The sequence below is a fragment of the Syngnathus acus genome, chromosome 2 (genome assembly GCF_901709675.1).
Source record: "Syngnathus acus chromosome 2, fSynAcu1.2, whole genome shotgun sequence".
In the NCBI taxonomy this organism is placed as follows: domain Eukaryota; kingdom Metazoa; phylum Chordata; class Actinopteri; order Syngnathiformes; family Syngnathidae; genus Syngnathus; species Syngnathus acus.
The window spans coordinates 12619749-12635221 of NC_051088.1; the positions used below are offsets into that span (position 1 = coordinate 12619749).

Consider the following 15473-nt stretch of genomic DNA (forward strand, 5'->3'; position numbering starts at 1 on the left):
TTAACACTACGTGTCTAATAAGCCTAGTCAAAAAATTTATCTTTATATGATTCTGTTATTATTTTTTTGTTTATAAGCAGCAGTTAGCGGCATCACGTGTGAGCCAAAGAACTGATTTATTTCGGAACTTATCAACAGATTAAAACAACTTCCACTTCACCAACAGAGCATCCATCATTACAGACAATAATCACAAAAACATTGACCTCAATGCGCTTACATTCAGATAATTGATAGCTACAGGGAGAAGTACACAATAAAGGTCCTCTGTGATGTAATCAACAGTATACACAGACACAGTACAAAGAGAATGGCTACTTTGTTAACCAAGAATCAAACCATCTCTAGTACAGATATGTTTTGAGGTAATGCAAACATTTATGACCAAAACATACCATATTTGAATATACACCTTAATTTAAAGCTCACTAGGTTATCCGCTCACGTTACCCTTCAGGGGGATGATTCCACTGTATATTTTAAATATATTTTAGGTTCAAAGATTAACTATTGTTAAATAACAATGGATGACAATTAAAGTACATATTTAATCCCACACACATCAGCCATTCCTTTCTTAGATACCACTACCTCTGCAGAGTAAAGAAGAACAAAGAAAAAAGACATCAGGCACTGAGTGCAAAAGCACATCTTGTCTGCCGAGCTGCAGGCAAATAATTACATGAAAAAAAATAGAGGAGGGGGAACCGGGGAGAAGCAACAAACAACACAAGAGGGGAAAATACAGATATGAAGAATGGAAAAGCTACAGCAGAAAATGAATGGGTGGACCAGGTCAAGAGGAATACGATGCTGTCGTTACTTTTTTCATTCACGAGAACAGTCCTGTGTTTGGCCCATCTTCATTTCATCATCGTCGTTTTAAGTTTCCGTGTTAGGTTAACTTGATTTCACGTGTATTGCATTTAAATGCAAGTAAGGTGCGACTACAAAACGTCGATTCCAGCGACACACCGAGCTGGATAGGGACCACCCCCCCTCCCGCGCCCATCTACACCGTTCAGCCATATCACTATAACTTTCAGATTAATACTGTTTGGAAGCTGAAACAGCTCCGGCGTAAACTCCGTAAAACCTCTGACAGTGTGTCACGACGGCAAACGATTAACAAACTCCTTTGATGTGCGCGGCCGGGTTGCCAGTACATCTGAAAGGAACTCGGCTGGATTGAAGTGCATGGACTTTGGATCCACCTTGGATCTTGGTGTTAGACAAAAATAAAAGTCACATCCCTTTGGCAGACACTCACATTCTTTACAAGGGTAATTGGCTTCTACTTAGTAGTAGATGCCCGTTCTGTTGTACAAATTATCGAGGGAGCGTGTCAAACTCTCCAGTTGCCCAGCAAAACTGTTCCGGCGTGAAGAGCCCCCATACTGCATGTCTAAGCAACAAAACAGGACAGTCATTTATTTAAAAAAAACAAAAAAAAAACAGTGCTTTAGTACCTTTCTGTTCTGCAACATTGATCGACTGTTCCCTGCAAATATATCGATTACATTTAGCACCTACGATCCTGCTGTTGGGTCACTTGATGCCCTTTTCTTCGATCCCGTGTGGTGCGTACGAGTCCCTCCTCCACAGATCTTGATTCAATCAAATAAACGGTGGGGGTAAAGTGGCGACATGCCAAAGTCTAAAATTTTAATCGATGACAAGTGCTACTGCGAGAACGTTGTTATTCAGTTCACCTATCAGTGATTATAATGGTACGTCTGGTCGATTATTGAAGGGAAGCTGAACTCTGAAATCTGTTACTGTATGCAGTCCATAACGTGGATTTGCAGCGTGTCCATATCTGGAGCCCGATACTGGCACTTGGGACAACATAATTCTGGCAGATCTTCAACTCCTGCTGCTCCTTGATTACCAGGCGGCCCCAATCCTGGATTACGGTACAAGGATGAAAGGGGCGCCGTGTTGAACACTCCGGCAGAAAATCCATCTGATAATGGAGCACAAGCGTTCCAAATTATTTTTGCGCTGTACTGCTACATTCTCCGTCAATGTAACAAGCCAACTTAATCACAAGCGTCCCCCATGTCAAGTACAGAAAGATTTTTTTTTTTACAGTATTAATTTTTTCAACATTATTTGAAGTAATAATGTACCTGGTGGAGGCGCACTGTGTGGAACTCGCGCTGGAAAGTCCTCCTGATGCCTCAACTTCATCTGCTCCATACGTGCCCTGAAACAGTACGGATAGCTTTATGAACCCACTTAAGACATCAATCGAAGATTATGTTGCATGCATAAAAAAGCAAATGCAGATGTTTGATGTAATCTTAACCAGATTCACCAAGGAGACAAGCAAGCAAGGGATATTTACCGGGATGCAGCTTCCTGTTTGAGCCTGTCAATCTCAGCCAAGGCATGAGTCAGCTGATCCTGCAGCTCTTCTTTTTTTTGGTTTAGTTTTTCTCTCGCTTCTCGTTCTGCAAGGAAGTCTGCCTTATAGATCTCAGCCTGAACACAGGTTAAGATGGAGGAGAAGCAAGCTTTACACAGACGAAATACAAAAAAACTCTCTAATTGAAGAAAGTCATGTGTCAGTTGGACAGGAATGTACGACTAATGGTTTATGAACCACAACAACAACATTCAGCTGACTGATGTGTGTTCCTGCTTAACCCATGACAAAATAACTATGGCAAGTTTTGACATGGTGTACTGTGTGGGTTTGGAGCTTTTTGACCCATTTCAAACGTAAGAATAAATGTCTAACCCTAACCCCCCCCACCCCACCTCTATAAATAAGCACACTGTTAATCATGCCCACCGAAGAGGCCAACGACTGAACTTGTACCTGCGCGGTGAGGACAGGAACAGTCTCCAGTGAGCCCTTCTGTTGCTCTACCTCCTCCTTTAGCTTGTCAATCAGGTCTTGCTTCAAGGCCAGCGCTCTCTCTGCCTCCTCCAGGCGGCTGCACAGATCTCCTCCCTGGAAAACGTGGGTGGCACAAACATTCACATGCTAAAAGTACAGCAAGTTACATGAGTAAGGGGTTTATTGTTCAATTTACTTTACCTCACTCTTGAGTATGGTATCATAGTCTCGAAAGAGACACGTGTAGGCATGCTGAAGCTGTGTCAGTTTTTTCCTAAGAGGGTAAATGAATACCAGAATTTAATTACACTTCATAACTTGCTAGCAGATTAACAATCAAACATCTCTCCCAATATTTTTGTGATTTAAGATACATTACATTTATATTCAGATAATCAACTAGATCATTCACAGACACAGTATAATAAAATGAACAATCAGTGGAAACTCGAATTAACAGGAACCAATAGACAGTCCACTCAAAACACTCCTTCTGCTGTTTAAGTGTGTTAATTCCACAATTAGCTGTAATTCGCCACAGCGCCATCAACAGATAGAAGCTGGTCACGTGTTTTTGCATTACATTGCTCTCATACTAAATAGAATAGGCAAACAGTAGACCAGAGGAGAATACAACACGTACTATGTTGGCAGGGGCGATTTCCTCGTCATAAAACAATAAAGGAAGCTACAGGGAAGCCATGTTAGCCACTCTACCACCTAACACTATGGCTCATGAATGTGACTGCCATTAGTGCCAACAAGATGCGTTTTGATAAACCTTTTAAAGCTTTTCATACAGTTTACGGTTTAAAAAAAAAAAAAAAAATATATATATATATATATATATATATATATATATGCATATATGCATATATATATATATATTTACAATAGTTTTGCACCGTACTGGGCTTTTTTAGGTTATGAACTCCCCCTTCCCCCAAAAGATCTAATGCATGGTATACGCATAGTAACTGGGTAAAATCAGTTTTCACAGGAATGCGCACAATATATTGGAATTAATAACAACGATTTCTGAAGTGTGTGTGTGTGCCCACTTTTCCTCGGTGACAACATGTCTCTCTGTCTTGAGGGCTTGCTCCAAGCTCTGAATCTGCAACATAAGCTTGTCCTTGTTCACATGATGCTGATTCCTCTGCTGCTCTAGTTCGTGCTCTGCCACCTGCAGCGCTTTCACCTTACTGCCAAATCTGCACACAGGTACAGCATATGAGCTCACATTCTTGTCAATCTCAAATACAACTTGGAGCGTTTGCATACTTGTCCTCCAGCATTTTTCGTTCTTGCTCGCTTTTTTCCAGGCAGCTCTGCCTCTCGTTGAGTTCTGCTAAGAGAGACGTTGCCTGAGCTTTGAGAGCCTCACAGTCCTTGTCCTTTTGTTTGAGCGCAGCCTCGGTTCTGTCACGCTGAGCGGAACTCTTCTGCAGGTTTTTCACCTTCTCCTCCAGTTCGCGATACCTATTCATTATTGAATCATAATTAACTTAATGTTCATTTACACAAGGGAAAATAGACCAGTTAAGAATTCTAATACATGTTTGATGGGATCAAATTATGCATACATCTAAATTAGGCATAAGTATGATGACTCAGTGAGGATTCGAAAGTAAAGATTGTGTAATTTTCGGGTGGGGGAAATCCCAATTTTCCAAATGATCTCTCTTTTAAGAAACTCAATCTTTTGCACAGTTTGAGCAAAATATCTAGCATCAAGGGCATTCTAATCAGCATTAGAATAGAGAATGAACCTGTATGGAGAATGGGCATAAATAACTTTGCTCATGGAAGTTTTAGTCAAGATGTAAAAAAGGAAAATCATACTGTTGTTTGGAAATTTTATCTCTTTAAAAAAAAAAAGGCTTGTGTCACGACCGCTTAGAAGATATGCGGTGATAAAATTAAAGACATGTTATGGTTTTGGGCCTAACTGTTCACAATGTTTGTAAAGCCACACAGACAAAAGCGGGAACAACAGCAACAGTGCAGACCAGTTAAGACATGCATTTGACCAGAAAGAAAAGCCACACAGAGCTGTGGGCTCACCTGCCCTGCGTGGCCTGAAGCTGCTCTGTGAGTTTAGCCAGACTAGAGCTGGTGCAAAGAACAAGAATGAAGGGAGAAGGAAGAAGATGTAGCAAAAATAAGACTTTGATTAATTACAAGAATAAAAACCAACACGACAAGCACTCTTGGAAGATTCCAAGTGCGTACAAAGTTAAGATGAATCGAACAGCGCTGTTGACACACTGGACATTTTAGTCGTGTTAAATCGAAAACCTGGAAAAGAACTGTCATAAATGATCCTACCAGTCAGAGGAGTGCTGGGCTTCGCTGCGATGTTGAACAGCCTCCTCAGTAGCACTGCTTGCCTGTCAAAGACATCCAAGTAAGCCTTTCGCACCAGAATCCAAACTTGATATTCTATCAGTAACTACAAGTAATAATTTTAGGATAAGACGAATGGTAATTCATTTATTTGTACACGCAAAACTCAAGACGAAGGGGTCCGAAAAATATTTTGCATTTGGCAACACTGATTCTACTTTGTTCACAGTCATGCTTTTGGTGCAAGAAGTGCACATCATTGGGAACATGCTTTGAGCTATGGAATCAATTCATCAGCCCACCCAAGTTCACGGTGTGCAATTTGGGCCAAAGCGGATCGCGGTTACCTGTACTTGGGCCAGTTTGGCCGCCAGCTGGTCAATGAAGCGACGCATTCGCTCTCTTTCCTTTTCGCCCTCGTCTCTCTGTCGCTCCAGCTCTTCATTTCTCTTTTTCAGATCTCGCATGGCTTCCTCCAGCTTTTCTTTGTGGATCTTCACTTGCAGGAAGTCATTTGCACCCGGAACGGGCTGTAGAGAGAGACATGCACTGTGACAGAATTCTGAATGAGTTGCTAGGGAGCTATTGGATGAAGATGAAGTGGATTAGAGAGGAACCGTATACAAGTATCGGTGTTCTAATTGATAGGATAACGTGAGATAATGCCATGATAGTGTCCAATCATTTAAGGGGTCAATTCATATGAGAATTTGGCTTCCAGCAACACCAGAAATAGCCACAAAGCCCAAATGGCCTTGAGCTGGATGTGTAGCACTAGTTCTTTCCAAAAAGATGGCACTGGTAGTGTAGTGCTACATGCTGATAAGGATAGTTTGCATCAACAGAGCTAACAGGGATCCATTTTGTTTTGCACTTGACACTCATATATGCTCATTAGATGGAAATTATACAAATACACTCGATCCCACAGCGCATGCTGCGGGTGTCCCTTCAACTCTTACTAAGCTACGAGGGGGAGTTGTCTGTGTGTGCTGATTTGCTTCCTCCACTGTTTTCTTTTCCCGTTGATCCAAGATCTGGAAGAAAAATGAGAGGAACTCATTGAATAAAGTTGCTTGTTTATTATAATTTTTACTGTAGCGCTTCCCTCGATGGATGTTTATTTTTTCTCTTTTGTTTATTCATGAACAAATAGGGACAGGTTGGTAATGCGGGGAAAGCCTGGGGACGTTTTTCCCACATATTTTGTCGAAGCTACTTGGTCCTCTGTTTCAATGATTCCATCATGGTGTAAAAGAACCAACCTGCGGCTGATCAAGAGGGCCATTCTTGGTTGGAAAAGAGGTTTCAGTCTGGCTGGAGCTACAACAGTGGTTGGATGAGGAGGCCGGTCCGTTCACCAGGCCTTGTAAAGAGTGGTTCTCCTGTGCCAGCCTTTCCACCAGCGCCCTGGCCTCTTGGAAACGACAACTGAGAAATTCCCTATCTTCCCTTGTCTTTCTCTGCCAACCCTCCATCTCTTCACAGCGCTGACGCAATGCGAGGTTGCTTCGCCGTAAGGCATCTAAAAGACAGCGTGATGGGAAAGGGCACAAGTTTTCAAATGGATGCACATAATGCATATTCCGTCGAGGTGACTGATCAAAACGTCAATTCTTGAGAGGTAGTTTCAAAATTACAAACCGTAAAACCATGTACATACTCAACTATAGTTTGGCGGTACTGTCTGTGCAGCTCTGCTTAGTTTTCTTTGTCTTACAAAATCACCACAAACCACAATGTCCTTGAACACAGTCTCTGCAATGCACTGTCTCGGAAATCATGAAAACTTAAATAATCAAGGTATTAAGCGCACCTAATACAATGCAACAATGAAGTATTATATTTTGTTTGTATTTTGCATCTGGTAAGGGAAGTAGGATTTTCCTAAAAGGCAATTTTGAAAACTATAATTTGTCAGGCAGGTTTTTGAAGATTTGGACAACGACATTTGATAATGCCAGTCACAGTAAAATAAACAAAAATTTCATCACACAACTGTCATTGATACACTAGCACAAAATAAAGTTGATGAAAAAAAAAAAACCCAGCACTTCTCGACTTTCTAACGACCAAATATGTCTGGTGTAGTATAGCTCCAAGTAATAATTAAATGATGAAAAATATTTATCGTACATGTAACTTACTACTATTTTAAAGACCAATATTGTTGTGAGCTACAAAATAATAATAATAGGAATCACGTTATGTCAAAATAAAGATGCCACAGCTACGTGGGGGTTAAAGGAAGACAAGAAAATATGGAGTTGATCCCCATCTGTCAGTCCAACCTTGTTTGTTAATCAAACAGCAGTACGTACCTCTGAGCTGCTGGTTGTCTCCGAGCAACCTGGTGACCACTTCATTGGCTGCCAGCTCAGGTGGGACCCTGAGGGCCCCCCCACTATCATCTCCTGACATGTCCCACTGCAGTGGGCCATCAGGTTGGGGCTGCACCATCCCTACAAGCACATGTAAACACCCATCAATACCCAATCTCGCCCAAACAATAAATGTGTGCTAACACGCCATTTGCGTTCACCGAACCCTCCACCACACCGGACTAGTTCCCTGAACCATAACATTTGTAACGCTACCATCAGCACGGTGTCAACATGGATACAAAGAACGGCGATGGTGACCGAAAGAAAACATTACGTCATTCTAAAAGCAGTGGAGGAAAACGCGGGACTGAGAAATATGCCTTGTTAGATTGTTACATATTTTAACATGGGGAAAAAGTCAAGTAAAATAAATAAAACTAAACTTGTAATATTCCGATACTAATTATTCGCTGGACAGTCGTGTCGCGTACGGCTTGATCGTCATCGTGTAACGTTTCCACACAGTAGTGAAACAATGTATAAACTATCAACAAAAACTCAAGCGTATATATTTATAACGAAACACTGAGGCATTTTGTGTTACCTTTTATTCTTTTCCAGTGTTGTTATCCAGATAATCAGACAGGCAGTCAAGGAGTCGCTCGCGAACAACCTGAGAGAAACCCAGCTAGGTAGTCTATCCAGGCAGGCTAATGCTACACAGGTAGCAACTTAGCTTACACGGCTAACTGGGGAAATGACTGCTTCGGTTTTCAGAGGCACTCGTTGACAATTCAAGAACCGGACATTAATAAAAGGGACGACCTCCAGTTAAAAATCTGCTCCTATATTTTCTTCTTCTCGTAAAACGTTGTGCGTGGGACGACGTTAAAAGTAAAACACATGACAGGGCCAGTGTTGTTAGTAAATGTGATTAATCTTTGACCCCGAGTTTTGATTCTACGGCAGAACATTTTCAGCGAACAAAAGATTCCCAAATTTGTGGGGAGGCATCTCTTTATTTGTGTATTGTGTGTAGTAGTATAACCACAATATAGAAAGAACACTGTTTTCCTTTGCTTGCTGGTTCCTGGACTTTGTGGTATGTGAAGAGACAAAACTCGGGGCAAAAAATCTCTCAAGGAAATCCCCTTCCTTCTTCCGCATTAGGTGTCTACGTCACTTTCACACAGCTACTCTGCTCTTATGGTGGAAGAGCCTTCTTCGTACAAGATGCTTACCGCCACCACGGTTGGACTTTTGATAGTAGCTTGGATTCATCCAAGCTATGCACTCTATTTCCACATAGGAGAGACGGAGAAAAAATGTTTCATCGAGGAAATTCCAGACGAAACCATGGTGATCGGTAAGACGTTGGCTTTGTCTTTCGGCAAAGCTAGCTTAAGCCATCTGGCTTGCTTTGGGACACTGAACGTGTTAAGATGATTGTAACAATCGTATTATTCCCAAATTGCAATTCTCTATTATTGCCCAGAAGATTTTTTTATTAATCATTCGCACCGATTCTCCATTTAAACACTTGAATGTTTCAAGGCAGATACTGGACTAATTGTGTCGACCGGTTTCGTGACATTGCGTAGGACACGTGGATTATTCACCTGCTTTTTTTTTTTTTTTTGGATGATCCACTCACTGACAGTTGACTTTTGTTTGTTTTATTATGTCGGCGTCATTAGTATTAATTATATAAATTAATGCGAGAGGCATGCCAAGAAATCAACAATAAAGAGCTCTATGTGAAAGCGTGCTCAATTCGAAGTGACTTGATAAGTTTTCATAATAAAAATTCAACAGATGTGTTCTCGGTGGCACTTAGGTTCAGGGTCATCTTATCCTGCAATAAATATTGTTTGCTATTTCAACTGCAACGTGGATACAAATGTGCTCAGATAGTGCGAGCAAACTCATTTCAATTCATGAGGGGGTTTAGCATTTGACAATTTTACCAGATAGAAGAGGGACTCATTTTGTTCATTTTGATGCAGTAGTCTGCAGACTGTTTTCCATTTTTTTAATAATGATATAATGACCTAATGAGGTGCATTTGTCTCTTTACAGGAAAGTACAGTACTCAGCTTTGGGACAAACACACCAATTCCTTCCTCCCATCCACACCGGGACTTGGAATGCATGTTGAGATCAAGGATCCTGACACAAAGGTATGAAAAGAACATTAAATATTCAAACAAATGTTGATTATCAAGTTTAAAAAAAACAACAAAAAATGGCGTTGATAGGTAGATTTGTGGGATTTTCTTTGTGGAATTAGTGACTCACTACAGCAAGCCCTGATGGGACAATCACAAATATTTAGATAATGATGGTGAGTATGTTGAGGTGTTCTACTGTATTGCAAAAACAAAGATGTTCTTGTCCGATCATTTCAGGTCATCCTGTCTCGTCAGTATGGGTCAGATGGTCGGTTCACCTTCACATCTCATACTCCAGGAGAGCACCAAATATGTCTGCACTCCAACTCAACCAAGATGGCGCTGTTTGCTGGAGGCAAACTGGTAGGACCCAGCTTCTGATATTTTCTCATCCAACCTCTTATTTGATTACTTTGGTTGGAATCAGCTCAAGGGTTTGGAAACTACATACAGTCTGTTGGCCTGTGCATTTCTAACTGTGATCTTCCCAATGTTGCAGAGAGTCCATCTGGATATTCAGGTTGGCGAACATACCAATAACTACCCAGAAATTGCAGCCAAGGACAAGCTGTCCGAGCTGCAGTTGCGTGCCAGACAGCTTCTTGATCAGGTCGAACAGATCCAAAAGGAACAGAATTACCAAAGGGTGAGTGATACATCGAACAAGCTGCTAGCTCGACTTTTCTTCCGTCTCCAGTGCCTAAAAGGATGTGTCTTTGCGCAGTATCGAGAGGAGCGCTTCCGTATGACCAGCGAGAGCACCAACCAGCGCGTTCTCTGGTGGTCCATTGCCCAGACGCTCATTCTCATCCTCACGGGCATATGGCAGATGAAGCACCTCAAGAGCTTTTTCGAAGCTAAGAAACTGGTTTAGCCGGAGAGTGAAGACAAGCAGCGATGGGGAGCGACAGACACAACACCTATGGACAGACTTGAATGACTGGAACCAAGACTTGCCACGCAAGAATTTAGGCAGAGACTTTTTTGTTGAGTAGCGGCCATGAATGAAGACGGAATGTGCAAATTGAAAAAGGCAGTTGTCATTCTTTTATAACAGAACGACATCTAAGTTGCCTTTCTTTTTTTTTGTTTTTTTGTTTCATTCGATTGACAATACTGGGCATCGTTTGGTTACGTGTAAAGCAGATTTTAAGGTTTTTTTTTTGGAAATGGCTTCTTTGGGGTTCTGTAACAAGTATACTTTTAAGAAATATTCCCTTTTTCCAGCGTCTCATTTCTTTTTGGATTTGCACTTTGAGGCAACAAGCTGCAGAGTAAGGCATTTAAAGGTTGTGGAGATGTGTGAAAGACAAACAAGCCACACCCACATTCATAAACCACTACCGGTACATAATTATTACTATCAATGTGTAAATCCGTATGCTTTGTCTGACAGCATTTTATTCATTTTTTCCCAAATATTTCTAAACGTCACTAACTGGAAGACAAATAAGCCACACCCACATTCATCAGCAACTACATAGTTACGACTTTACAATTACATAATAAAAAAATAATAAAATCTGATTTTTAGAAGTGTCTCAAAGGGTTTGAGGTGTTGCAATTTTACTTTGTTCTAAGGTGAGGTTATTGTCTAGAAGTTGTTTCTGTGATGTTCATGCAGTTCTGTTGTCAGAACATTCTAGCTGGTTGGTATGTGGATTTTTGGGAGGGTGAGTATTTGTTATACTGTATCTTATTTATTTGTATGGGAATACCACAAAATCCTGTAGGTTCAGTTTACTTTTTTCCATTGATTGATGGGGAAGCCATAAGTCATAAGGGTATGGATTCGTCAGTATGAAGTTTGAATTTTAAGTTACTGTTTGCAGGTGTTTCATTTAATATGTCCAACTCCATAGGTGCGCTACAGTCAACCATAAAATGTTAAGTCATGTTGATGTCATCTCCTTGTGCTTAATAAAGACATTTGGGCTATAAAAAAAAGTTTGAAAGCACTGCTTAACAAATATAGGTTAAAAAAAATACACCAGCAACAGAGATATTTCTAAAAGTTTATTGCTCTGCTTAGGTGTCCCTAAGAGCACGATTCTAAGCACTGATTAAAGAGGAAGTCAAGTCAAACATTTCTTGCATTCTATGAAGTCCCATTTGTCTAAACAGGATTGAGATGAATATTGCCTTTGTGGAATATGAATTAAGTAACAAAATTCATCTGTTTTTATCCCTCTCAGAGAGCGGCCATTTTGCCTTGTGCTGCCGAATGAAAATGACATCACAGCGCAGGATGTCACGTTTATCTGACAGAGGCACATGGAACATATAAAGCCAATTTTGATTTGACTTCCTCTTTAAATGCTCGACTGAAGACATCTTTCCACCACAATATTTAAAACCATTGACAATGACAATCTTTTATGGGAACACACCAACTGGTACGGTCCTAGCTTGTGAAGACAATCCCTTTGCGTAGCTCCCCTTGCACCACATATCACAGCTAGCATTCCTTCTGATTTACTCAAGAGACGAATGAGTACAAAAAACCTCAACACTAAATACACAAAAGTCATAAAGGGATGAGAGATTTATTAAGTGAAAAGTCCCGCTGCACCTGCACAATAAAAACTGGAAATAAATCCTCACAAACTCCAGCTCGATTCGGTTTATGGAGAAAATGAAAACAGAATTTTATTCGGTTACGGTTGTCTTCTAACTTCTAGCACAGCTCGAAGGTGACAGACGGGGGTACTATACCATTTAGTGGCAAAAGATAAAAAATATATAGATTTTATTAAAATATGCAATAATTAGGCAATCTTAACCCAATGTGTGTGTGGGAGTTTGCAGCGCTCTTCTTGTTAGCACATTTTATAGTTGTATTGTTTCTCTTACAAAGGAAATTGACAACTTATTAGTGTTCAGACTGTCAGATGCTGCATTTTCTTAGCGGCTTCTTCAGACACCTGCTTGGCTGTTTTCTCCGGGCTGGGAGCCGGACTGGGGGCGGGACTGGGAATCGGAGTGTTGGCTGCGCTATTGGGATACTCCCTGTTGCCGAAGATGATGCTTCCCACCCGAACGTTAGTTGACCCAACTTCAATCTGCAATGCAACAGCATCAAAGCTGATCAAGAGTTCACACTGAAAAACAATTCATGGTTTGTCACATAATCAATGGAAATTAGCCAAATGCTAAATCACTAATATTTAGCATATCCAGTGTTGCTTATCTTGCTTCCTTTTTTTTTGCTAGTTTTTTTTTTTTTGGGGGGGGGGGGGGGGGGTCCTCATGTGAGTTTTCTTATGCTTGCGTCTAGAAACAGCCCTGCATATTTTCTGCCTTCTTCTTTCATACCATTTTTACTCTCTAACGCCATCTTGTGGCAAGCCTTGGGACTCAGGGAAAGAAGGAAAACCGCTTTGCTTTTGTGAGATAGATTTAGTAATTTAGTTGTACTTGTTTATTCAAGCACCGAGGATGCGCTTGTAGGCCGAGATTTATGATCGCGTGAAATCCTAATCCTAGTACAACTACAGTGAAAACAGATTGGTGACACTGGTCCAGTTTGTTTTCATTTTTAACATCCAGGGCAAGTTCACGTCTACGATATTCATCACATCTCCTCTTTGTTCTATATTGTTGTCACAACCCCCACAAAGACAATGCATATAAAGATTCGTGGAGATGAACTTTATCCCTTTTTTTTTCAAAATTGCCCAACCTTTAGGACATTCGACCGTATAATTAAAAAGAAGGAAAAGAAGTGTTTCTAATGGTCGTTACTCACGGCATGTTCAAAATCAGTGGACATCCCCATGCTGAGCTCCACCTCATCCAGAGGCAGCTTCAGACTGTCACAAACCTCTTGTCGCCGGCTCAGAAGCATCTGTGAGCAAGCAAACATCATTTAAGGGGCTAAAGAAGGAAACCGTAGCTACAATTTGGCCTGTGACAAATAAGTTTGGATGGACAAATGTATACATTTGGGAAAAAAAGACCCTCAACAGCACAATGTACCTGAAAGTCTGGATTTGGGCCGAGGGTTAGGTCGTAGCCGTAACGTCCAATGGTCATGAGTCCTAAGAACTGCAGAGCGGAGCACTGCGACACGATGTGCTTGACGGTATTGACTGCTTCTTCTGGCGGGAGGCCGTATTTACCTACGTTTGCACACGTATCAATTTTTGACGTATCAAAGTTTGACGATGAGTAGAATATACAGCTAACGAGTCAACACTCACTCTGTTCACCACTGGTGTTGATCTGCACCATGACCTTTAACCTCTGCGTGCTCGCTCCTCTGATACGCAGCCATGAGGTGTTGACCTTGTCTGCCAGTTTTGCAGAGTCAACCGTCTCAACCAAGAACAAATTTGGCACACCTGGGGAGAGGGAGACTTAACCAAACGCACATTTCAAAACGCAAATCCGACAGTTAGCCTTTACTCACCCAAGAGTTTGTTGACATTGTTCTTCTGTAGATGACCAATAAAATGCCACTTGATTTCTGGGCATGATTCTAAAATCTGAAATATTGGATCATTAGAGTAATACAGAAAATTTGCTTTGTAAAAGATGTCAACTCACCATAGGATCTGAAGCTTTATCCACAAGTTCATTAACCTGGTGTTGAGATACAAGCATGCAGTTTATTTATTGTCAATCAAAGGGATAAAAATAAAAGACTGCTGCATACTCACATAATTTTCTCCAAAGTTACGCTGGCCTTGGTTGTAAGCCTCCACCACCATCTCGGGAGGTTTGGTTTTGCTGACAGCGACAAGTTGCGGTGGCACAGCTGGTAGCGTCTGAGGAAAAAATTGTGTCCTAAGCAATGAACTCTTGAGATTATTGCAATATTGAAGTCTCTAAGTTTTTTTTTTTTTTTGTCTATATGTGCCGACTGGCGACTAGTCCAGAGTGGAAGCAAGCATGGACAAGTTGTAAGTAAAAAGTAATATTTTGTTTTCCCATTGCGTTGCATTAGCGCATCATTTCATGGTCTACTTCTATCTAATGCACTGATTGATTGGTGACAGCCAATCAGCACGATCGATAGTCACTGATGGCTAATTTCATTTTGCATAGTGATCAATGGCCTCATTCATTCAAATCAGGCGCACGACGAAATATGGAGCTGCCACCTCCACCACGCGTGGTGTTATGAGCCCCACTCGCTCTTATTCAAAGGTTGACATTTGACAACCTTACATAACCGAATATGGCAACACAGCGCCACTTTCGGGAAACCAGGTGAGAGCGGCGCGACCCGCTGGACTTACCCGGGCCGTAACGTACCTTGGGTCGTCGGGATGCAGCCTGGTTGACCCGCTGCACCACCGACTGGAGCGCCTTGCCTACCTCCTCCGACATTGCTATTTTCCACATGACGTCGAGAGGCTGCGGCGTACGACGTAATAGTCTACGTCTCCTGTGACGACAATTGTCTTTCAAAATAAAAGCTGGTCGGAACAGGAAGCACAGGAATCTTCTTCTATTGGTTGTTACTTGGCGGTTAGCAAACAACGTAATGGCGCAATAGCGCCGACAACTGTTCGAAAGTTTGCATCCTGATCTCTCGACTTCACTTATTCTACAGGAAAAAAAGAGAGTTGAAAAAAAAAAATAACTACGACTCCCTGGCAAAAAACACCATCACTCTAGGAGGATGTTCATTTAGTTGTTAAATCATGTAGGGGAAAAAAAAAATCACAATTAATCGGATTAAAACCATGTTTGAATTTCAATCCCTTTATTCAAAAACAGGACATCATTTTAGATGAATTATGATTCCGTTAATGTTTAAGCAAGAGCAAATAT

The 15473-nt window shown here is 41.2% G+C and overlaps 3 protein-coding genes across 7 annotated transcripts; 1 reads left to right on the plus strand and 2 right to left on the minus strand.

Annotated features, from left to right (window-relative positions):
- Positions 1-92: 92 nt before the first annotated feature.
- ikbkg (inhibitor of nuclear factor kappa B kinase regulatory subunit gamma) lies at positions 93-8469 on the minus strand. 4 transcript variants are annotated; one of them, XR_005100128.1, is made up of 15 exons: positions 8126-8467; positions 7519-7659; positions 6463-6722; positions 6160-6234; positions 5545-5727; positions 5180-5241; positions 4916-4963; positions 4133-4330; positions 3910-4062; positions 3050-3122; positions 2828-2962; positions 2351-2487; positions 2133-2209; positions 1470-1966; positions 93-1405 (listed from the first exon to the last, which is right to left on the minus strand). XR_005100128.1 is itself a non-coding variant. In XM_037269301.1 (14 exons), the coding sequence occupies exons 2-14, from the start codon at positions 7655-7657 to the stop codon at positions 1776-1778; spliced, it is 1671 nt and encodes a 556-aa protein (XP_037125196.1). In that variant the 5' UTR covers positions 7658-7659; positions 8126-8469; the 3' UTR covers positions 93-1775. The 4 variants fall into 4 exon arrangements, 3 of the variants coding, with proteins under 3 accessions (XP_037125196.1, XP_037125173.1, XP_037125187.1); XM_037269301.1 differs by having other exon boundaries at positions 93-1906; positions 8126-8469; XM_037269278.1 differs by having other exon boundaries at positions 93-1966.
- A 196-nt stretch (positions 8470-8665) lies between these two features.
- On the plus strand, positions 8666-11206 carry tmed4 (transmembrane p24 trafficking protein 4). The gene is made up of 5 exons (XM_037269335.1): positions 8666-8887; positions 9601-9701; positions 9930-10055; positions 10192-10338; positions 10417-11206. The coding sequence occupies exons 1-5, from the start codon at positions 8728-8730 to the stop codon at positions 10564-10566; spliced, it is 684 nt and encodes a 227-aa protein (XP_037125230.1). The 5' UTR covers positions 8666-8727; the 3' UTR covers positions 10567-11206.
- Positions 10790-15109, minus strand: LOC119133452 (pyridoxal phosphate binding protein). 2 transcript variants are annotated; one of them, XM_037269314.1, is made up of 8 exons: positions 14952-15109; positions 14354-14461; positions 14241-14276; positions 14104-14179; positions 13895-14035; positions 13671-13813; positions 13441-13539; positions 10790-12754 (listed from the first exon to the last, which is right to left on the minus strand). In XM_037269314.1, the coding sequence occupies exons 1-8, from the start codon at positions 15039-15041 to the stop codon at positions 12572-12574; spliced, it is 876 nt and encodes a 291-aa protein (XP_037125209.1). In that variant the 5' UTR covers positions 15042-15109; the 3' UTR covers positions 10790-12571. The 2 variants fall into 2 exon arrangements, with proteins under 2 accessions (XP_037125209.1, XP_037125217.1); XM_037269322.1 differs by having other exon boundaries at positions 14936-15047.
- Between the last annotated feature and the right edge of the window lie 364 nt (positions 15110-15473).